This window comes from Bubalus kerabau, chromosome 6 (genome assembly GCF_029407905.1).
Source record: "Bubalus kerabau isolate K-KA32 ecotype Philippines breed swamp buffalo chromosome 6, PCC_UOA_SB_1v2, whole genome shotgun sequence".
Lineage (NCBI taxonomy): Eukaryota > Metazoa > Chordata > Mammalia > Artiodactyla > Bovidae > Bubalus > Bubalus kerabau.
The window spans coordinates 43,939,345-43,962,461 of record NC_073629.1 but is presented as its reverse complement, the minus strand read 5'-3'; the positions used below and the strand labels follow the sequence as shown (position 1 = coordinate 43,962,461).

The 23,117-nt window shown below is 35.5% G+C and overlaps 2 protein-coding genes across 11 annotated transcripts in view; one reads left to right on the top strand and one right to left on the bottom strand.

Annotated features, from left to right (window-relative positions):
- TRMT13 (tRNA methyltransferase 13 homolog) overlaps positions 1–1,969 on the top strand; it is a 19,273-nt gene extending 17,304 nt beyond the window's left edge. For all 8 annotated transcript variants that reach the window (XM_055584987.1, XM_055584989.1, XM_055584992.1 and 5 more), the window contains one exon: positions 119–1,969. In XM_055584987.1, coding sequence (XP_055440962.1) covers positions 119–314 — 196 coding nt within the window. In that variant the 3' untranslated portion in view covers positions 315–1,969. The remainder of the gene's footprint in view (positions 1–118) is intronic.
- LRRC39 (leucine rich repeat containing 39) lies at positions 458–23,117 on the bottom strand. Of its 3 annotated transcripts, none has more exons than XM_055584994.1 (9): positions 22,986–23,117; positions 19,473–19,665; positions 11,297–11,402; positions 9,750–9,906; positions 9,047–9,183; positions 6,483–6,628; positions 5,338–5,490; positions 4,319–4,455; positions 458–596 (listed from the first exon to the last, which is right to left on the bottom strand). In XM_055584994.1, exons 2-9 carry the CDS (start codon positions 19,583–19,585, stop codon positions 541–543), a joined length of 1,005 nt encoding a protein of 334 aa, XP_055440969.1. In that variant the 5' UTR covers positions 19,586–19,665; positions 22,986–23,117; the 3' UTR covers positions 458–540. The 3 variants fall into 3 exon arrangements, with proteins under 3 accessions (XP_055440969.1, XP_055440970.1, XP_055440971.1); XM_055584995.1 differs by having other exon boundaries at positions 19,571–19,665; positions 22,986–23,018; XM_055584996.1 differs by lacking the exons at positions 458–596; positions 4,319–4,455 and adding an exon at positions 4,476–4,625.

Here is a 23,117-nt window from a genome sequence, read left to right as displayed (position 1 = left end):
TACCTAGAACATACGGTGGGTTATGTAGCAGTTTGTCAATAAATAGGAATAGCTAAAATAATTTTTATAAGGTTTTATAGAATTTTAATAATGTGTTATATGTGTTTATTCAATTTAGGTTTCTTACTGTTGAAGAAAAGAAGAAAATAGGGCATCTTTGTAAATTGCTGATTGACCAAGGCCGAATCAAGTATTTACAGCAGAAAGGCTTCAGTCCTGCATTACAGTACTATATAGACCCTCTGGTGTCTTTGGAAAATGTGTTGTTAACTGCTTTACCAAATCATTCTTCATCACCAGAAGCAAGTGTTTAAAAGGAAAGAAATTTTGAGCAACATCTGTCTTCCACCAAAAAAAATTTTTTTAATTGTATTTTTATATCCATGGAAATATTTAAATAGCAGATAATGTGAACTTTAAAAATGTTGTGGCCTCATTGAACTTAGATAATGGCTTTGTTTTTTACTTTAGAAATCCAAACATTAGAGAATTCACCAAATTCCCAAAGCAATCCTCTTCAGCAGGGCATCTTGAATTATACTATCCATCAGCATCTATGGAGTTTGGGGAAGTAGTCGAGCAGTTGACTTGGTTACCTGAAACACATACCATGCCAGCATGTAACTAGTACATTCACTTTCTATTTGCATTAATTTTAGAAACTTATTTTCCTTTGGTTTTATTTAATACTTTTTATTTTTCAAGTTCAAGATGTAATGATCAATTATCAGTTTACAACAAGGACCAATCTGAGAATTTGGCTTATGTATGGATTTTTTGTCCAGGCAGGTCTGGAAAGAATAATTAATTGTGATTATTTGTTTCTATTACAAATAAATACAGAAATGTTCTCAATTAATGAATTTATCTTCAGATTTCAAGAGCCATACCTGTATTTATATATTATCAAAATTTATCATGACAGACACTAAAACTAAAGAGGTAATTGGATAATTACCTCTTGGATAATAACTAATTGGATAATTATCTAGTTAAAACTTCAAAAAGGATACTTATAAGCCTAATTCACAAATTAAATTGAAATTTGTAAATAACTTCTGAAGTTAATTAGGCATCAGCATCTTTTAATGGGTCATTTTTACATATATAAGGACAATTACAAGTATATTCTCTCCTGTTTGGGAAGATAATTTGGAATAAAGTAGAAATTAGATAGTGATACCAAAAACCTCACTTTTGGGCCTCAGCTCATAAGCAGTTTCTATGCACAAGTAAACATTAAACCAAACATATGGTAGGACTGTTAGTCTTTTCCTCATCTCATCCTTGGTTTATTTCTGCTTTATTTGTAAAAATTGTCTTAATCATTGTACATTTGCCAAGATAAAGATCCAGAATTACTAATTTAGATACTATAATGATACTCTTAAATAACTAGTATTTGTAGGTCTGTGAGTATGTTAATTATAAAGTCTAGCACATTTTTACTTTCTGACCTTTCTACTTAGGACTTACATATATCTCATGAGACTGCCTAGGTTCAGATCCTTACTACTTGATCTCTTTGTGCCTCAATTCCCCTCTTGAAATGGGGATGACGAAGATAATACCTCACAGGGTTGTCATATGAGCATTAAGTGATATAGCATATTAAAATGCTTAGAACAGTTCTAAGTACAGAGTAAGTACTTAATAAATATTATGTTTTTAATAGTACTAATTCATAAAAATATTTTTAATGACAGACTTGGTTTTATTATCTCTGTTTAAGTTGTAACCTTTTTTCTCTTGTTGTAAGTTCTATGTCAAATATTAAAATAAAGTAGTTGGATTATTTTTTAAATTAGCTATTCATGCCTGCAAATTGAGACCATAAAGGAAGATAATAATACATTGTAATAATTAACCCCAATTTTGCTGAGTTAGGCAATGCTAATTTGTGTCATACAGTCTGTTTTACTTTATTCAACAATTTATGCCTGGAAATAAAAAGATATTCTACAACAGACATTATCTCTGTTATATTTCATAAAACATATATACGCACACAAGAATTACACTGATGAAGTCCTGTGGACCATTTAGCTTAATGAATGTTTCTGACAATAATACCAGGTACTCTATGGGAAGATAAGCCATAGAGTACTTGCTGTAGATCAACATGCCAGCTGTAGGTAAAGATTATTGTTTTCCCCAACCTTGCTTATTTCCCTTAAGATAACATGAGACAGTGAATATGTGGGATATACATAGGAGCTATTTCTTAACCAGAAAAATTTGCAGGTTCAGTAAACTCCTTAAACTTTAGATTGATCTACACAACTACCTCTTCCTGCATGTCCCACAGGTACATCACATATACTGTGTTGAAACTTAAGTTCATGTTCCACTTCTACCACCAAACCAGCTTCATTTCCCCATCAGCATCACCAGTCATCTAGTAGTTCCAGCCAAAACCAGATTCATCCTGGATGACTCCTTTTCTCATCTTCTTTCAGTCATCAATTCTGTCTCCTACCTGTCTTTTATATATTTATACTCTGCTATCCAAACCTAGGCCCCACACTATCACGAATTTTTTACGTATCTTCCTCCGGTCTGTCCTCCATGTTACTGTTTTCTGCAACCTTGCTACAACAGATCTAATGACCTTCCTTGGATGTTGGTAAAAATATTTTTTCCAGCTGAAAATACTCTTTACCTTTTGCTTGGATTATACCTGCTCTTCAAAATAACTGAAGATGTAACTAAAAGAACAGTCTTTTAACTAAATTCTTCACATTTTAGTGAATTATAAAATGATGTTTTCTATTACTATCCTATTGCTTATTTTTTATTAACAGATAATTATGCCTTTTGTCCTCTTCCCCTTGGGTTAAGTCATTCTATCCATAGTTTAAAAAAGCAATCCCACTGCTGGGCATACACACTGAGGAAACCAGAAGGGACAGAGACACGTGTACCCCAATGTTCATCGCAGCACTGTTTATAATAGCCAGGACATGGAAGCAACCTAGATGTCCATCAGCAGAGGAATGGATAATAAAGCTGTGGTACATATACACAATGGAGTATTACTCAGCCATTAAAAAGACTACATTTGAATCAGTTCTAATGAGGTGGATGAAACTGGAGCCTATTATACAGAGTGAAGTAAGCCAGAAAGAAGAACACCAATACCATATACTAACACATATATGTGGAATTTAGAAAGATGGTAATGACAACCCTGAATGCGAGACAGCAAAAGAGACACATGTATAGAACAGTCTTCTGGACTCTGGGAGAGGAAGGGGGGGGGATGATTTGGGAGAATAGCATTGAAACATGTATAATATCAGAATCACCAGTCCAGGTTCCATGCAGGATACAGGAAGCTTGGGGCTGGTGCACTGGGATGACCCAGAGGGATGGTATGGAAAGGGAGGTGGGAGAGGGGTTCAGGATGGGGAACACGTGTACACCCGTGGCAGATTCATGTTGATGTATGGCAAAACCAATACAATATTGTAATTAGCCTCTAATTAAAATAGATAAATTAAAAAAAAACACCCAATTAATAAAAAAATAAAAAATAGAAATAGAGATTAAAATGCTTAGGCCAAAGAAGATAATAAAATTTGAGGCATAAAAATTAAAGCCAAGTAGAAAAGTCTCCTCCAGAAACACTGAAAACATCTGTAATTCCTGACTATAATAGGGATGACAAAATAAAATGTATCAAATCACAAAAAAAAGCAACAAAAAGGTTTTAATTCTAAATTATCAGTGATCAAAATCTACACATCAAAAACTCACATTGTAACTATTGGCTAAAATCTATGTTCTCTTGATACATTTCACTCCTAGGCACAGTAGCAAAATCTTTTTTCTTTTTCCTAGTCAATTTTTTCTGTTTGTGGATTATTGCAGAAAAAGAGGAAACAGTAGGGAAGGTAGTGTTTAATGAGTAACTGACATAACAAACTGATAGAATGAGGCAGTGAAGCTTTAAGAATTACATCTTCATGGGGTCGCAAAGAGTTGGACACGAATGAGCGACTGATCTGATCTGATCACTTGGTCCTGCTTCAAGTTCCTGACCAAAGAAATTTATTTCCTGACTCTACTTAAAAGACTTCTTAACATTTTTACAACCTTTCTCTCCAAGGCTTTATCAAAATTGTGAACACATTTGAATTTCACTTTTTTTTTCCTTCAACAATATTGACTAAGAGACTAGGATTTGACAGAAAAGGTAAGATGGAATGAAACTCTATAAAGGAATTCATATATATATATATACACATATATATATATACACTTACACACATTACTAAAAAGAATTTTTAACCTGTGTTATATACAAATCTCATACCTGCTCTCCGTGACTCCTGTATATATGTGTGCATAAACTGAAGGCCGAATAATTCCCGTTCCTCTTCCTCTTCTATGTTTTCACTGGGAGGAAGTGTTACTTCCAGTTTCAATGGGTTGTCTCGGAAGTTGACAAACCTAGCAGTTCACCAAAAAACAGTATTTTTATAGGTGCCATAGAAGTGTACATTTATTTTCCTGGAGAAAGATCAAATGATAATATACTAAATTACTCTTTTTTAACTGGTTTCAATAACTGAACATCTTGGTGAGATGTGATATATCCCAAGAATCTTTAAGTTTCTTTCCTAGAAGAAAAAAATATTAGCTTTAGACAACTTATTTTTCAAGCTTGTAAAAGCAATTATTAGTCCATAGCATATGTTTAATGTGGTATAATTTAACTTGCAAGAGCAATCCCAGTGCATCTCAAAAGTACAATTAATGCTATGAACTTAAATGTTCTGCATATTTTTAAAAGTATGTCTTATCGTATTTTCACCACTGGGTACAGGGCAATAGTTGCTAAATAAATGAATGATTCTGTTGAAAGTTGCGGGATTTGTTCTGAATTCTAATGTCTTATGCTCACTGTCAGGAAATTAAGTTTTGGAAGATACTTGAGGAAGATCTGTTAGTAATTAGTAAAAAGTTATAATTGCCTGTGTCCATTTGTAGTTATTTAGAAGGAAAATAATCACTGTTCTTACAGTTTTGGTGTTTATATCATGGATAAAGTTTGTTAGCAATTATAAAGATGATTTTCAGGAAGATGTCACCAACAGATGGCATTCCTTAAAGCTCATAAATCCCGCTACTGTTTTAGTTTCAAGGATTCTTGAGTAATTTAGGCCAGTATTATATGAATCCTATTTATAAACTATAGTCAAAGTTGGAAGAGATTTTTAAATGTATTTATTTATGTGAATGAGAACTCAAATCTATTCATAATCATTTCTTCATATTACTTTGTTCTGCAGTCAGAAAGGAACATGTGAGTTCCATGTCTACAAGTTTTACCTTAGATTGGTCATCTCTTCCATACACACTGGAATATCTTGCAGTTTATTGTTGCTGAGAACAAGAGTACTCAGATTTTTCATACTGCTGATTGTTTCTGGCAAGCATGTTATTTCATTCCGTTGCAGCCATAATGTATGTAGATTTTGCATTCTGAAGAATTAAAAGAGGTTTCTGTGATTAATCACATATAATATGAAAACCCTGGTTCTTATTAACTTAAAAAAAATTTAATGTCATACTATATAATATTTTGTTTAACCAGTCTATCTGAGTTAACCGACTTAACATTACCTGATTTTAGGGAAACTGGATCAGAGAGCTAATCTCCATCCACAGTACAACTCCCATGTAGTAGTAGAAATGAAATCAAGGTATTCTACAATTCTTCACTATTTCATAGGCTATCTTGCAGAAGAACTGCTAAAATGTTATCTAATCTTAGTTAGAATCTTAAAAGCAAAGTCAGAAATTATTAATATGCCCATTTAGAGCAAGGCAAGTATGCATATTGTTTAACAGCATGGGCTCAGGCGAGGGTGCAGGCGAGGTGTTGATTAGTCACTAAGTCATATCTGATGCTTTTGAGACCCCAGGGGACTATAGCCCGCCAGGCTCCTCTGTCCATGAGATTTCCCAGGCAAGAATCCTGGGGTCGGTTGCCATTTCCTTCTCCAGGGGATCTTCCAGACCCAGGGATCGAAGCCCACATCACTTGCACTGCAAGCGGGTTTTTTACAGCTGAGCCACTGGAGCGTGTGGATGCCTGGGTTCAAATCGTAGCTGTCACACCTCCTGTGATCTTCAGCAGTTCACTAACATCTCCGCTTCAGTTTCCTCAATCAGTTTTTAAACTGCACAGAGCAAGCACTAAGCAATGTTATTGTGGCGTATTCTTGTCAATTTGTTGATGTCAGAAAGTCCATTTTTCTGTCCCAAATCTCATGCCCCCTCCTTTTTTTGTCTGCACCACATGGCTTGTGGGATTTTAGTTCCCCGGACCAGAAATGGAATCCGAAGTAGCACTAAACAGATGTATTGTGAGTGATTATCTCTGGGGTCTCCTTTGTTTTGTTTGTTTTTCTTATTTGTCATAGATGGCTTCAACACATCTCTTGGTAACAAAAAAAAAAAAGTTATTTTACCTGTCTATAGTATCAGGAAGTTGTTCAAGTCTGTTGCTTCCCATATCAAGCCACTCAAGGGCAGGCATGTTCAACACAGCAGGAGGGATTGTAGTAAAGAGGTTCATACTCAAATCAAGGTGAGTAAGCTTTAACAAATTGCTGAGCTGAAGAGGAAGGCAAAGTTTTTCAAACTGTCCACAATGTAAGCTACTACAACACTCACATTGGTAAAGGAGATATTTCACGTCAAGGAGTGTTTACGTTATGCTTGGGCTTTATTCAGTCGTAGAAATCCACAGCAAATGTGAGAGAACAATAAAGCTAAATAGCCTCCAGATAAATGAAAAGTTCTCATAGAAAATTCATCTATTCAAAGAAAACATATCTTCCAAAATCACCAAGCTCCAGGGTTTAGAGCACCCACCTGGCAGAAGCTTTTGTTTTTCTTTCTGTGAGTAAATATGTTTTCCTTTTATCTAGTAGTGAAGATTTTCTTGGGAAAACCCGAAGTTCAGAATAATACTTATCTTTGTTAAACCCTCTTTTTTGTGCCTGATGCTTTACACGTGTTATCTCCGTCATAGAATTTACTGTTTGGTAAATTCTGTTTTTTAAATGAAAACATCAATAAAAAATTGATTAAGACTAACAGCATGAGTGTGCTCAGCTTAAGAAAGCAAATATATTGATATCACTGCCCTCTATATACATCTCCCTTCTTCCTCTTGAAAGATAACTCTATCCTGAATTTGGTATCTATTATTCCCATGCTTCAGATGTTTTTATTACTATACATAAATATATGTTTTCTATGTTTTTTTCTATATATATTACTATTATGTGTATTTTTTCAGAAACAAAATTATCTTTTTATAAGTTTTAAAGATGATACTATACTTATCTATCTTTAACTTGCTTTTCTCTCTCATTGTCAGTCTTTATATGAATCCTATTGATGCATACAGCTCTAGTTTAGTCATTAACTTTACAAAGTTAGTACCTTTTTTCCCTTTTACAGACAAAATGGTTTAGAGAGAAGGGAGAGCTATGGTGTGCACTCAAGTTTTCATGGACCTAAAGTCACAAAATTTCTAAATTTCTCTTTCTTCTGTAGTGAAAATTTCAAAATGTAAGAATTTAGTTAAGTTTTACAAAAGATTCTCCATTTAGTTAGGCAACTCTATGTTTTCCTTCCGTCTCAGGGCACATTCAGATTCATTCCACAACTTTAACTAAACTTCAAAAAATGCAGAGATACAGTGATTATGGGTAATGCAAAAAGGCAGTTTTCCATTTAGTAGTGATATTTCTCCAACTTTAGAATTCAAGTGATGAAAAAAAAACTTTTTCAAAACCTGTCATCAGATTTTAAATTTTTCAGATGGTTCAGAATGGTATATAAAAAGATTACTTTTGCATTAGCATAATTATGTTTGTGTGTTACAGTGTTGCATCTTAATGGCTTAGAGATACATCTCCTGTAACAGGATTTCTCAATGGTACTAAGATCCTTTGGTTCTAGAAGAATGAAGAAAGATATTAAAACCATTATAATCTAATCTTCATTTTGCATATGTGAAAACTGAGACCTAACTTAGGTAAAGTGGTATGTTCAAGGCCTCACAGCTACTTAAAGGCCACACTTGGAAATAATTCCAGGCTCATGATCTCAGTTCAGTATTTGTTCCTATAAAACCTTTAAGTAAAGACATTAAGGTTAAGATAGGTTATTAGACATGCCCAAATTCACTTTTTACTGACAGAACCAAAGCTAAAAACAAAATCACAATAATTAGGAATTAGAAATGAAATATTTATTGGCCTTCTCTTAGATAAAAAGAAATTGTCCCTATGATCATGATTTTCATCATAATCAAGTATGATAACCAAGATGAAGTGAATTTTATTCTTTTATATAACTCTTATCCTGCAAAATCATTGTTTTCTAGGCAAAGCACCATGGAAATTTCCTTTGCTGATTCATAAGAGCCTTAAATATGCTTGAAAAATAATACAAGAATCTGTATCTCTATGATCAGTTTTACCAATAATAAGATATACCAATGAAAAGTTTGAAGGCTTCACAAGCCCATCGCCTTGGCTTTTCCTTGATAGAGCCTGGGAAGCTAGCAAATATACTTCCTAACCTGAAGAATTCATGTCCTTTCACTTCACCTGTACCTCAAAACCTGATCACCTATAAAAACCAACAGATAAAAAGAGTTTTTCTGTCACCACACTGCCTGTGCTTTATGATAAGGACATTCATTCAGTATTGCATAATGACTTCATACTGAGCTGAGCCTTCAATTCTGGGAATAGAAACATGATTCTCACCCTGGCCTTCAAGGAGATCATAGTCTAGTCAACAAATATTGTCGGTACTGTGCCAATAGTAGAAATATCTTTTATGCTAAATAGGTCTTTCTCTAATTAAAAACATGTTTTATAATAATAAATTGTTCTCTCTAAATATTTTCTGAAATAAAATTTATAGCATTTTTTCACTAGTGATCTTACAGGGGAGAAATAAATCACTATTAGATGGAAAATATAATCATAGGCATTTACATCATTCTGACCTCTTGTGGAAGATCACTGATGTCTCTGTTAACAGCAAGTTCAAGTTTCTCCAAGCTGGCACAGTAACTTAGTTCCATGGGGACAGTTTTGATTCTATTGTAACTAAGAATCAGTTCCTGAAGTCTAGTGAGCAGGCCTATGGAAAAATAATACACAATAAATAGCAGAGGGATATAAAATACTGTTTCCAGTTATTAAGTATTACAGTATAACTTCCTTTCCAGGTTCAAATTGGGAAGTTCACATTTGGGCTCTTCCCTTTTCCTGGTATGTTTCCTGCGCCTTCTTCAGAAAAGCAGCAGATGACTTATCAGTACATGCAAAAAAAATTTTTTGTTCTGGTTTATCTGTACTATATCCTGACCGCTTTTCCATTTGGGGATTTTTTTCCCCCTCTTTTAAAGAATTTTATCTAATTTTTCTTTCTTGTCTTCAATCAGTTCCCTTGTAGAAGGAATAACTGAACTAACAATATTGTTTCCAGAATCAGTACAATATTATTTCCAAAGAGACTTTTCTTGCATTAAAACCTCATCTTGAATCACCTCAGGAAACCCAGAAGCTTGGACCTCCTGGAAGCTTCAACTCAGATGTTTAGAGTTTTCTCAAGATGTAGGACTATATAAAGATGAGATCTTTATTCCATGTATCAAAAAAAATTTTTTCAATAAAAAACACAGGAATAGAAGCAATCTTCCTTACCAATTCCTCGAGGTATCTCAGAAATTGTGTTTCGAGATAAATCTAACACAATAAGGTTCTGGAACCTTCCAATGAATTCAGGAATTTTCAGCAAGCCAATTCTATGAAGTTGCCATTCCTGTAGCTGATTCAGTTTTAGTAGAGAAGAAGGGAGAGTCTAAACTCAAGAAAAAGAAATGATAGGGTTACTATATTACTTAAATTATTTCAGTATCATGCCACATTGAAATGTGATTGTAGAGATATTACTTGATTTGTAAAAGAAATTAGGAATATTTTTTCTTTAATGAGTTACATTTCCAAGTGCTTTGTGCTACTTCTAAGTTTTAAGAACTTTACTTTCCAGAGGGGATGCTAAACCTTCAAACCCCAGTCAGAATAACATAAACAAAAATAAGGTATTTTAGTCAATATTGCTCACACATACAGCTGTGTTCTAAAGATTCTTTATTAGGCTTAATGAGAGTACATATGTTATTGAAAATGAGAATATGGTGGTTAATTGAAATTATAGAAGAAAAGATCATTTTAATCAGTAATTCAAACTTCTCTTGCCTTTCTTTTTTTTAAATTATTTATTTATTTTTGGCTGCTCTGGGTCTTTATTGCTGCACACAGGCTTTCTCTAGTTGCGGTGAGCGGGGGCCAGTCTCTAGTTGCTGTGGCCTCTCTTGTTGAGAAGCACAGGCTCTAAGCAGGCAAGCTTCAATAGTCGCGGCACACAGACTCAGGTGCCCCATGGCATATGGGATCTTCCAGGACAAGGGATAGAACACGTGTCCCCTACACTGGCATGTGGATTCTTAACCACTGGACCACCAGGAAAGTCCCTTTCCTTTCTGTTTCGAAATAGTATAGTGTTTTAAAGACGATTGTCTTTTAAATTAAGAGTTTTAAAGTTTCAACTCTTCTGAACTTTATGCCTTTTCTCTATCAGCCTACAGCAGCCAAAAGACAAAATAAAGGTGGTAACCACCTAGCTAAATATACCAATGTGTATGAAGACAAACACTGAGTTAAGGGATAAAGTTGGCCCTTGTTAAAATTATACTAGGCCTAACATACAATAATTAAACAGATATCTGTTTGTATATGTATATGTGTATGTGTGAAAGAGAAAGAGAGAGGGAGGGAAGGAGAGAAAGAGAAGATAATATGAATCCGATTGTGGACCTAAGAAAAATTAATATACATTTCCATTTTGTGAACTTTTACCTGAGCATTAGCTTTGGAAAGCAATATGATTTTCGTTAAGCAGACAGTCTTTATGAAAACTGAGAAAATGCCTATTAGAAGGATTAGTGGAGAAAATACTACAAATGACTGAAATTTAGGCAGCATTAAAGCACACTGGTTGAATTTTTGCACAAAAATGTTGGGAAGTTATGTTCATTTTCAGTTCCTGTCGCCCAAATTCATTTGATATTAAACACTATTAAAATCAGAATTCCTAACTATTTCAGACTTAAGCACACACTCTAAGAATCATTCTCTCAACTCTCCCACACAATGCAAAATATAAAAAATATTGCTTCTATAAAACTTACCTTCCATTCCTCTTTTTCTATCTTTAAAATGACTCTTCCATCTTCCTTGGTGACCTTTTCTCTTAGCTTGGTTAAGCATACTCGTTCTTCCCAGATTCGCACTAGCCTAGGAGACCAGGAAATCATTTTAGGTCACAGGTAGTAACATAGGTAGCATTCACTTTTGTATGAAAAAGTAACCCATTAAAAACAAACATTTGATTGACAGTATCTGGAAATCAGACAAGAATTATTTTGCAAGACATTTAATTTGATTAATATGATAAATGCCCTCTTTTTAAGTTTCTGAAAAGTATTATACCTCTCCTTAGATTTTTTGTACAGATTTGTTAAGATATAATTCATATACCATAAAAATCTGACACAATTTGGTGTTTTCTGGTATATCTGCAGAACTGTGCAACCATAACCACTGTCTGATCCAAACATTTTCAGCACTCAAGAAAGAACCCATGCCTGAGCAGTCACTCCCTATTCCTCCCTCCCTCAGCCCCTGGCAGCCAATAACCTCCTTTCAATAGCTATGCATTTGCCTATACTAGATATTTCATATAAAAGGTATTCTATAATATGTGGTCTTTTGTGAAGCAGAGTTTTATCCAAAATTTGTGCATGTGTGTATCAGTATGCATTTCTTTTTTATAGAAGAAGAATATTCTACTGCATCAGTTCAGTTCAGTTCAGTCGCTCAGTTGTTCCAACTCTTTGCAACCCCAAGGACTGCAGCATACCAGGCCCCCCGTCCATCACCAGCTCCCAGAGCCTACCCAAACTCATGTCCACTGAGTCAGTGATGCCATCCAACCATCTCATTCTCTGTTGTCCCCTTCTCCTCCTGCCTTCAATCTTTCCCAGCATGAGGGTCTTTTCAAATGAGTCAGCTCTTCACATCAGTACTAGAGTTTCAGGTTCAACATCAGTCCTTCCAATGAACACTCAGGACTGACCTCCTTTAGAATGGACTGGTTGGATCTCCTTGAAGTCCAAGGGACTCTCAAGAGTCTTCTCCAACACCACAGTTCAAAAGCATAAATTCTTTGGTGCTCAGCTTTCTTTATAGTCCAACTCTCACATCCATACATGACTACTGGAAAAACCATAGCCTTGACTAGACGGACCTTTGTTGGCAAAGTAATGTCTCTGCTTTTTAATATGCTGTCTAGGTTGGTCATAACCTTCCTTCCAAGGAGTGAGCATCTTTTAATTTCATGGCTGCAGTCACCATCTGCAGTGATTTTGGAGCCCCCAAAATAAAGTCTGACACTGTTTCCACTGTTTCCCCATCTATTTGCCATTAAGTGATGGGACCAGATGCTATGATCTTAGTTTTCTGAATGTTGAGCTTTAAGCCAACTTTTTCACTCTCCTCTTTCACCTTCATCAAGAAGCTCTTTAGTTCTTCTTCACTTTCTGCCATAAGGGTGGTGTCATCTGCATATCTGAGGTTATTGGTATTTCTTCCAGCAATCTTGATTCCAGCGTGGTTCATCTATCCCAGCGTTTCTCATGATGTACTCTGCATAATAAGTTAAATAAGCAGAGTGACAATATACAGCCTTGATGTATTCCTTTCCCAGTTTGGAACCAGTCTGATGTTCCATGTCCAGTTCTAAGTGTTGCTTCCTGACCTGCATACAGGTTTCTCAAGAGGCAGATCAGGTGGTCTGGTATTCCCATCTCTTTCAGAATTTTCCACAGTTATTCATCGCAGCACTGTTTATAATAGCCAGGACATGGAAGCAACCTAGATGTCCATCAGCAGATGAATGGATAAGAAAGCTGTGGTACATATACACAATGGAGTATTACTCAGCCATTAAAAAGAATACATTTGAATCAGCTCTAATGAGGTGGATGAAACTGGAGCCTATTATACAAGTAAGCCAGAAAGAAAAACACCAATACAGTATACTAACGCATATATATGGAATTTAGAAAGATGGTAACAATAACCCTGTATACGAGACAGCAAAAGAGACACTGATGTATAGAACAGTCTTTTGGACTCTGTGGGAGAGGGAGAGGGTGGGATGATTTGGGAGAATGGCATTGAAATATGTATAATATCACATATGAAATGAGTCGCCAGTCCAGGTTCGATGCACGATACTGGATGCTTGGGGCTGGTGCACTGGGACAACCCAGAAGGATGGTATGGGGAGGGAGGAGGGAGGAGGGTTCAGGATGGGGAACACATGTATACTTGTGGCAGATTTACTTTGATATATGGCAAAACCAATACAATATTGTAAAGTTAAATAAAATTAAATTAAAAAAAAAGGATTTTCCACAGTTTATTGTGATCCACACAGTCAAAGGCTTTGGCATAGTCAATAAAGCAGAAATCGATGTTTTACTGAAACTCTCTTGTTTTTTCAACGATCCAACAATGTTGGCAATTTGATCTCTGGTTCCTTTGCCTTTTCTAAATTCAGCTTGAACATCTGGAATTTCACAGTTCATGTATTGCTGAAGCCTGGCTTGGAGAATTTTGAGCATTACTTTACTAGTATGTGAGATGAGTGCAATTGTGCAGTAGTTTGAGCATTCTTTGGCATTGCCTTTCTTTGGGATCGGAATGAAAACTGACCTTTTCCAGTCCTGTGGCCACTGCTGAGTTTTCCAAATGTGCTGGCGTATTGAGTGCAGCACTTTCACAGCATCATCTTTTAAGATTGAAATAGCTCAACTGGAATTCCGTCACCTCCACTAGCTTTGTTCGTAGTGATGCTTCCTAAGACCCACTTGACCTCGCATTCCAGGATGTCTGGCTCTAGGTTGGTGATCACACCATTGTGATTATCTGGGTCGTGAAGATCTTTTTTGTACAGTTCTTCTGTGTATTCTTGCCACCTCGTCTTAATATCTTCTGCTTCCGTTAGGTCCATACCATTTCTGTCCTTTATTGAGCCCATCTTTGCATGAAATGTTCCCTTAGTATCTCTAATTTTCTTGAAGAGCTCTCTAGACTTTCCCATTCTGTTGTTTTCCTCTATTTCTTTTCATTGATCGCTGAGGAAGGCTTTCTTATCTCTCCTTGCTATTCTTTGGAACTCTGCATTCAAATGGGAATATTTTTCCTTTTCTCCTTTGCTTTTCACTTCTCTTCTTTTCACAGCTATTTGTAAGGCCTCCTCAGACAGCCATTTTGCTTTTTTGCATTTCTTTTCCATGGGGATGGTCTTGATCCCTGTCTCCTGTACAATGTCACAAACCTCATTCCATAGTTCATCAGGCACTCTGTCTATCAGATCTAGTCCCTTAAATTCAACTGCATGGATATACCAAAGTTGTTGACCCATTCATCAGTTGATGGACATTTGTAACTATTATAAATAATGCTTCTATGAATATTCATGTAAAACTTTCAGGTAGATCTATGTTTTCGTTTCCCTTGAGTGTGTGTATATTCCTAGGAGTGGAATTGCTGGATCATTTCATAAATCTACATTTAACTTTTTTAAGCCAAATTGTGCCCAAATTGCTTGCGTCATTTTCCCTTCCCACCAGCAGTGTATGAGGGCTCTAGTTGCTCCATAGCTTTGCCAACAGTTGTTCGAGTCCATCTTCTTGATCATAGCTATCCTAGTGGGTGTGAAGTGGTACCTCACTGTTGTTTTGATTTGCATTTATTAAATATCTAATCTATAGCTATCTAGTTTAAAAGTTTTTAAAAGGCTTGCAAATGATATAGTTCAACTTCAGAGTTAAATTGTATATTACTATATTCCATTTTATCGAGATTTAGTTTTCCAGATATAAAAATGCACAAAATTCTGGAATACATCCTATTGAATTTTGGTTCATAGCAAAAATACATAATGTCAAGCTATAAAAATGATTAACAAAGGTTACAGAAGGTTACCTATTCCTATACTAGAAATTTTTCACGTATGAAAAATAATGAGTTTAGAATTGAAAACTTTACACTTTTAGCCTATTAGAATGATACAGAATAAACAAAATATAAGCAATCATTAAAGAACAAAGGTTTAATCAATTTGAATATTTATTTACCAAAATTCTCTTGACAATCTGAGAGTTAATATATATACTTAGCAATTTTACATACTAACTGATCTTCAGAGAGGGTTTTATTTTAATGAACAGAAAACCAAATATCTCTAAAAGTGTAATATTTGCTATCTCTGTATGTTTGTGTTTGCAAAATATTTCTATGGAGCCTGCATATTTCCATCCACTACTTTTATGAATATTAACTAATTTGCTAACAATTGCACTGCGGCCATGACTGTGTGTGGCCTTCCAGACTGAACAGTCGCTCACTCACGCCCAACTCTTCGCGGCCCCATGGACTGTAGCCCACCAGAATCCCCTGTCCATGGAATTTCCCAGGCAAGGATACTGGGGTGGGTTGCCATTTCCTTCTCCACGGGCTCTTCCCAACCCAGGGACTGAACCCAGGTCTCCTGCATTGCAGGCGGATGCTTTACCGCCTGAGCTACGAGGGAAGCCCTAGTAGGGAAGCTTGCAATAAATGTGATTAAGTGAGACAAAATATATGATGCCTTATATACAATTATACCATGTTTTATAAAAATAGAATTATTCAAATGGTAGACATAATGATTATTAATTACTATACTACTCACTTAGATATACATATTCAGAGTAAGATATAATGTTGAGCAATGAGGTGTCTTACTCCCTATACTCTAACTTCAATTAAAGATCTCCATCAAGCACCTATTATATGCCAAATATTATGTTAGACATTGTGGATACAAAAACCTCTGTCCTTAATGAGTTTATAGTGAGCGTAACTATTACCAGATAAGTTTATTTCCATTTCTTTAATGATTCACTTATTCTTTCTGGCTCTGTGTGATCTAAATCCAGAATGTATCACTTAATTCAGAGATCATGGACAAGACATCTCACTTCCAAGGATTTTGCCAATAATATATGGGGTTTGGATTAAATAATATCTAGTGTTTCTTCTAGCTCTAATATTCTGTAATTCCTACACTGCTTATTTTAAGCTTGAGGCTCTTTCAAGTTTTGAATAGAAATTTTCTACCTCCTCTAAAACCCTTTTATTATACTCTAAAGCATTTGATGCTTTTGAAACTGTGGTGTTGGAGAAGACTCTTGAGAGTCCCTTGGACTGCAAGGAGATCTAAACAGTCCATTCTAAAGGAGATCAGCCCTGGGTGTTCTTTGGAAGGAATGATGCTAAAGCTGAAACTCCAGTACTTTGGCCCCCTCATGCGAAGAGTTGACTAATTGGAAAAGACTCCGATGCTGGGAGGGATTGGAGGCAGGAGGAAAAGGGGATGACAGAGGATAAGATGGCTGGATGGCATCACCAACTCGATGGACGTGAGTTTGAGTGAACTCCGGGAGATGGTGATGGACAGGGAGGCCTGGCGTGCTGCGATTCATGGGGTTACAAAGAGTTGGACACGATTGAGCAACTGAACTGAACTGAACTGAAAGCCTTTGTCAAATGTCGTTATATCAACTCTTACCCAAGTGCTTAATTTTTTTCCAGGCCACCTTGTATCAAAAGACAGAACAATTTCTGTTTACATGTAAGGCTTGGGGGACTTCCCTGGTGGTACAGTGGTTAAGACTTCATGCTTCCACTGCAGGAAGTTTGGGTCAGATTCCTGGTGGGGGAAGTTAAGATCCGGTGGTGCAACCAAAAAAAAAGAAAAGTTAAACTTAAGGGTTTTTAGTTAAATCTTTAGCCACTTTTAGCTGAGAAAAGAGCATTAGATTACATTGTTATCTTTTTTTGGCCCTTGCCTGTTTTGTGCAGAGAAAATTGAAGCTGCTGAAATTAAATGATTCTTAGCCAGACATGTTTAATATTAATAGGTGAAAGTCAGGAGTAAAGTAATAACTCATGATTTCTGACCACTGCTTTTTAAAAAATTGGATAGGATTTATTAAGAGTACTTGAGTTAAAAGAGAACAGTCTTATGGTTGCCAAGGATGGGAGTGTTGGAGGGGGGAGGATTGGGAGTTTGGGATTAGCAGATATAAAGTAGTGTATATATAGGATGGATAAACAACAAGGAACTATATTCAATAGCCTGTGATAAACCATAATGGAAAAGAATATGAAAAAGGATATATATATGTGTGTGTGTGTGTGTGTGTGTGTGTGTGGTGTAACTGAGTCACTTTGCTATACAGCAGTAATTAATATGACATTGTAAATCAACTATATTTCAGTAAAAGGTTTAAAAAAGAGTACTCAAGTTTATCATAATTGTATAATATAAACATAATAGGTTTTGTAAGAGTAGTTTTATTGTAAAGGGTCAATCTAGGGAAATTTAAGACCTGAGGTTAATATAATGCTTACTGAGTCAGATTGCTTAGGTATGAATACTAGTGAATACCAGTTCCACATTTATTAGCAGTATGATCTTTGACAAGTTACCTAGGCCTATCCTTCAGGTTTTCCGACTTTAAAATGGAGAAAATAACATCACCCATGTGTCACAGAGATTGCTTATCATTCTCCAATATGTTATTCCTCTTCTTCCTCATAATAGATCTCTAAATATAACTGGGCACAAGACTTCATTTAGCCATCCTCCCTTGCTGTTAGGAATGGGTCATGTGAAGCTTTGGCTAGTGAGATGTTAGCAGAAATAGTAATGTGTGCAACTTCCGGCTGGCTGGAATCAAGTACGTTGGCCACAGTTGGTCTATCTATGTATTTCGGGCCATGAAGTAACTAAAGTCCGTTCCTAAAGGAATGGAAACCATGCCCAGTTGAGCAACAAGATAAAAAGCCAGAATGTCTGACGCAGTGGAGTGCTATGCCAGTCCTCTTCTTTTCTGGGAGAATACCAGTTATTTCCAAGTTTTTACACTCCCTCCAAGTTACCGAAGTATAAATCTTCATTTGTCTAAACCAGTCATACAATCTCATTCCCCTAAAAGGTTACTGGATTAAGGGTATAAAAATGACCTGATTCTGGCCCATGAGAGGTGAAGGAGAGGCTAGCTAGGGGACCTCAGAAAGGTATTTTCATTCTTAAATAAGAAACAGAAATAAATATAATTGTTCCCACTCTTCCGATAACATAATGATGTCTGGCTGCGATGCCTGAAAGTGTACCAGCCACCCTGCAACACTGAGAGAAGCTAACCTGAGGACCAAACTGGCATACCAAAATTAGCTGTGAAGGTGGAAGAAACAGAGTCCAGAAAATTGTGCAAGCTTTGGAATCGCCTAAACTCAGGACTTCCCTATTGTTTAAGCCATTTTTAGTCACATTTTCTTTTATTAGCTGACACAAGACCATTTTTTTTAATGAGATATAATTGGCATATAACATTATATTAAGTCTAATACAACATAATGGTACAAGCCTAATGGTACAACAAGTCTAATGTTCAATGGAACAACAATTCAAGTCTAGTACAACATAATGGCTTGATATTTGTACATATTGCAAAACACTAAACATTGCCATTCAATGTTTAGAAAGAGATCTAATGAATGATAACTGTAGGGAGCTATATGGAATCTATGAGGACAGGGGCTATCCTTGTAAAAGTAATGCAATACTTTGGAAACATCCAGTGAGGAAAGTAGGTAGGTATCAATAAGGCAGAGGAAATGAGAGTCAAACTATAACCCAAAGAGAGGACTCAGGTGATCCACAGTGGCCCTGGCTGGAACTCACAGCTATTTAGTTAGGTGAGAATCGACTGAACTTCTAATGCAAGATGTTGTTTTAACTCCTAGGGAATATAATGTTGAACAAACAATCTCTGAAAAGTAGACTGCTGCTGCTGCTGCTGCTAAGTCACTTCAGTCATGTCCAACTCTGTGTGACCCTATAGACGGCAGCCCACCAGGCTCCCCCGTCCCAGGGATTCTCCAGGCAAGACTGGAGTGGGTTGCCATTTCCTTCTCCAGTGAAAAGTAGACTAAATGATACTAATCGAACTTTGATGAATGTTGAACAGACTCCTAGGATAATTACTAAATTCATTTGTATTTTTTGTGGCTAGCATCATATGGCCACACTTCATTGTCAGGTGCTTCCTTTAGTTATATTTTGAGTTTTCTGTAAATAAAAACTTCTATAAAATTCAATAATAAGGCAATTAATAAATACTATTTTAATAATGAAGATGTTATAAATTTTTGTTAATTCAAAATAATAAACATGGTTTAGCATACTTTTGTTGGAATTCCTTCTCTCGCTTCAGGTCTTCATTGAGTTTCTTTATTCTTTTTTCCCAAACTTCCTTTACAGCATTGACAGCCCCAGTACTAACCACATTTTCTGACATGATTTCTCCACATTGTCACAGGGTCACCAACTTCATTAAATTTTGAATAACTGAATCACAGATGCCATCTCAGAAAGGACCTGATTGAACCAGAGAAGATAGGGGGAAATGTGTTTCAGAATGTTTACTGAGTGCCATAATGAACATAATAGCTTATATTTATTGAACACATTCTATGTTTCCAAGACTATTTAATGTACTTTACATGCCATATTTCACTTAATAATTCTCATAAAAATGTCATGACATGGGTACTTTTATTGTCTTTGTATAAAGAGGAGAAAATCGAGCCCTAGAAAAGGTGGCTAAGTGGTTTACATCCTGTCTCTAATAAGTGACAGAGGGTGGAACTGATGCCAAGTCTACTTCCTTTGTTACTATTAATTCACAGTAAAGAAACACTGCAACCGCTTTACATGTCCAATTATAGGGAAATATGCAGTAACGGATATACAAGATGAGCAGGCATCTTGACAGAGCTACTTAATCTAGACCCTATATACACAAGCTGGAATTCAGTTAAGTGGTAATATGGTGGGATTGTTTGCCCTTGTGGAAAATAAATTGCAAATGGACTCATCTAACATTGAGGATTGTGACCTGAAGCTCGGAAAAGAGAGGCAAACAACAATAGGGGAATGGTTGTGTAAATCACGGTAGATCTATTTGATGAGATGTTCTTTGCCTCTCATGTAGTGGTATTGATTTTTCACCAAATTAACTAGCAATAATGAAAGAGTTTGATTCACAATTAAATTATTTCTTCAAAATTCAAGGAGTAAAAGATGTCCACAATTACCACTTCTATTCAACATTATATTGAAATGCAATAAAGCAATATCGTGAATAAAATAGACAGGTATACAGTTTGGAAGGAAGTAAAATTTGCAACAGCATAGGGAAAAAGGTGCTCTCATACACTGAATGTGACAGCGCACATTGTTCAAGTCTCTACGGAGAGAATTTTGGTAACATCTATCAAACTTAAAAGTCACACCAACACTTGTAGGAATTTACACTGAAAATATTTTCGATTTGAAAATGACACATACAAAATTATTCACTGTAGGGTTTTTCATGACAGCAAAAGGTTGGAAACAACAATAACTTTCTACCAGTAAATTACAGTAGATGCATATTATGAGGAATTATATAGCTCCATAAAGAAGGAAAAGCATGTTATACACTGACAAAGCATGATATCCAAAATGACACAATTTATCCATTCTAATTAATGTGGATATTTAGATTCCAAATTTTTGCTCAAATGAGCAAAACTGTTTCTGAAATTCCTGTTCTTATCTTCTTGCTGCTCAAGTGGTATTATTTCTATTGAGTATACCCAGAATTAGAATTGTTAGATCACTATGTTCAAATTTATAAGATAGAGGCCAATTGTTTTCCTTGTACAGTTGTAGTAAGTAATTTCCAATGGAAAACAAGTGGCCTCTACCTTAATTATAGGAACAGTTTTCATTGGAAATTGTTTCCCCATTGATGTATATCTTCACCCCATATTACTGCATAAAATGATATCATGATCATAATTTATGTTTTTTGGATTATTAACTGCTCCAGGCTAATAAAGATTGCCCGACTAAATGAAAGACAAAATCCTGTGTATTATTTACAAGGTCATACCTAAAACATGAAAATAGAAAAAATGGAAGGCACAAAATAGAAAAAGATCAATCTAGGTTTATACCCAAGAGAAATTAAAATATATGTTCACACAAAAACTTGTACATGAATGTTGATAATAGCATTATTCACAATGGCCCCAAAGTGGAAAACAAGTAGCTGACAAGTGTAAACAAATGGCCGTTAACTAACAAATGGCTATTAATGAACAAAATGTGACATCCATACAATAGAATGTTATTCTGGCATGAAAAGGAACCTAAGCACTGCAACATCATGGGGAAACTTTGAGTAAAATGATGTTGATAGAAGACACAAAGCACCAAACATTGTATTATTCCATTTATATGCAATGTCCAGAATAGGCAAATCCATGAAGAAAGAATGTAGATTAATGATAACCACGGGGCTTTGATAAGGGCACAAAGTTTCTTTTCTGAGTGATGAAAATCAACTTTTGAAATAAATCAACCTATGAAAAAGCAAAGATTATTTGTGGCTAAAAAACCAGAATGTAATACATCTTCAAAATATAAAAATAAAAGTCCTTTTAATAGGGTATAGAAGGATATGAGAAAATAGAGAGTGAGGGAGATAAGAGATATAGTCTATACTTTATGGAATGAGAGAGATTTAAGTATTGAAGCTATAAGGCAACAAAAAAGAAATTAAAAGAGATATAACTCTATGGGAGTGCAGGTGAATTTAAGCATCATCTTTCATAATGAGACAATAGATAATGTCTAAAGCTGAGAAGACACAGCATACTGCCTTGAAAAAGAAAAAAAGTATTAAGGAGGTAACCACTGAAAACTAAATACTGAGTTAAAATGGTTACTTTTAGGGTGATAAAAAGGGTACATAATATTGCTTTTCCACTATTAATCTCCTCTAAATTACTGATTTCTTTAAACTAAAACTATGTAATTTGTGTGTGAGAGACAGAAAGGCAGACAGAGAGAGGAAGAAAAATGTATTAAAAAAGGGAAAATTTTAACATTTGAGGATGAATATATAATTACTGATATGCAGGAAATTATTAGGAGGAGGTCCTTACTTAAAGCAATAAATGCAGCATTTAAATGGGAACAGATTTGCAAGATCTTTCTCCCATCAAGAAACTAGGAGTATTTATGCTGATAATCCAACCCTCTGGGTAATTAATAACATTGTGCAGTTATAATTTGTTGTCTCAGATGTAAGCAGGTTTGAAGCATGCATTTATCAGATAATAAAGAATTCAAATCTCAAGTACCTACATGTAAATGTGTATTTTACTAGACATGTATAACTTCATGTGCCAATTCATTTCCCCATTTCCCATTAAACTTTGATCAACTTTGATCAATTTTCCTATAACAGTAACCAATGTCCCTTTGAGGAAAACAAGTCAGTAGTGATATATGTATTTCTGCCTCCCACGTGGGATTGTGTTCTCTACCTTGGTTATTACAACAGAAGAACAGAAACCATGGCAGTAAAGTAAGCATGGTTGTGACATGACTGAGCAGTCAACTCCCCAGAGTCAAAAGAAAACAAAAGAACTACAATCTCTGAAGAAACACTTCTTGATTTCTGGGGAAGTCAGTCTTCCAGAGGAGGACAACTAGATGAATGACTATGAACCTCCAAAGAGACTTTTAAATTCAATTCCAACTTTAGTTGTACCTTCCAGCAAACACAGACACAGTAAAAGCATCAACAGCTATCTATTTATAAGTCAAGAGTAGGAAAAAAAATGTTTTTGAAAAATACGTACCGCGGTCAGTGCATACAGGAGCTGACATGTCCAAAGTTAGTGTATCAACTAGGAGTGGACTGAAGGCAGAATTGTTTTCAGTGTGACTCCCAGTGATGAAAATCCTCAGACTGTAGCTGGGTGAAATGTAAT

What these genes read in the sequence shown, in the direction of transcription:
- LRRC39 (XM_055584994.1), bottom strand. Translation starts at nt 19,585, where the DNA reads ATGTCAGAAAATGTGGTTAGTACTGGGGCTGTCAATGCTGTAAAGGAA. An exon ending in TAGAAAAAGAGGAATGGAAG is followed by an intron (nt 9,907 to 11,296) that starts GTAAGTTTTATA and finishes TCTTGAGTTTAG; the next exon opens with ACTCTCCCTTCTTCTCTACT. An exon ending in GAAGAGATGACCAATCTAAG is followed by an intron (nt 4,456 to 5,337) that starts GTAAAACTTGTA and finishes GTGAACTGCTAG; the next exon opens with GTTTGTCAACTTCCGAGACA.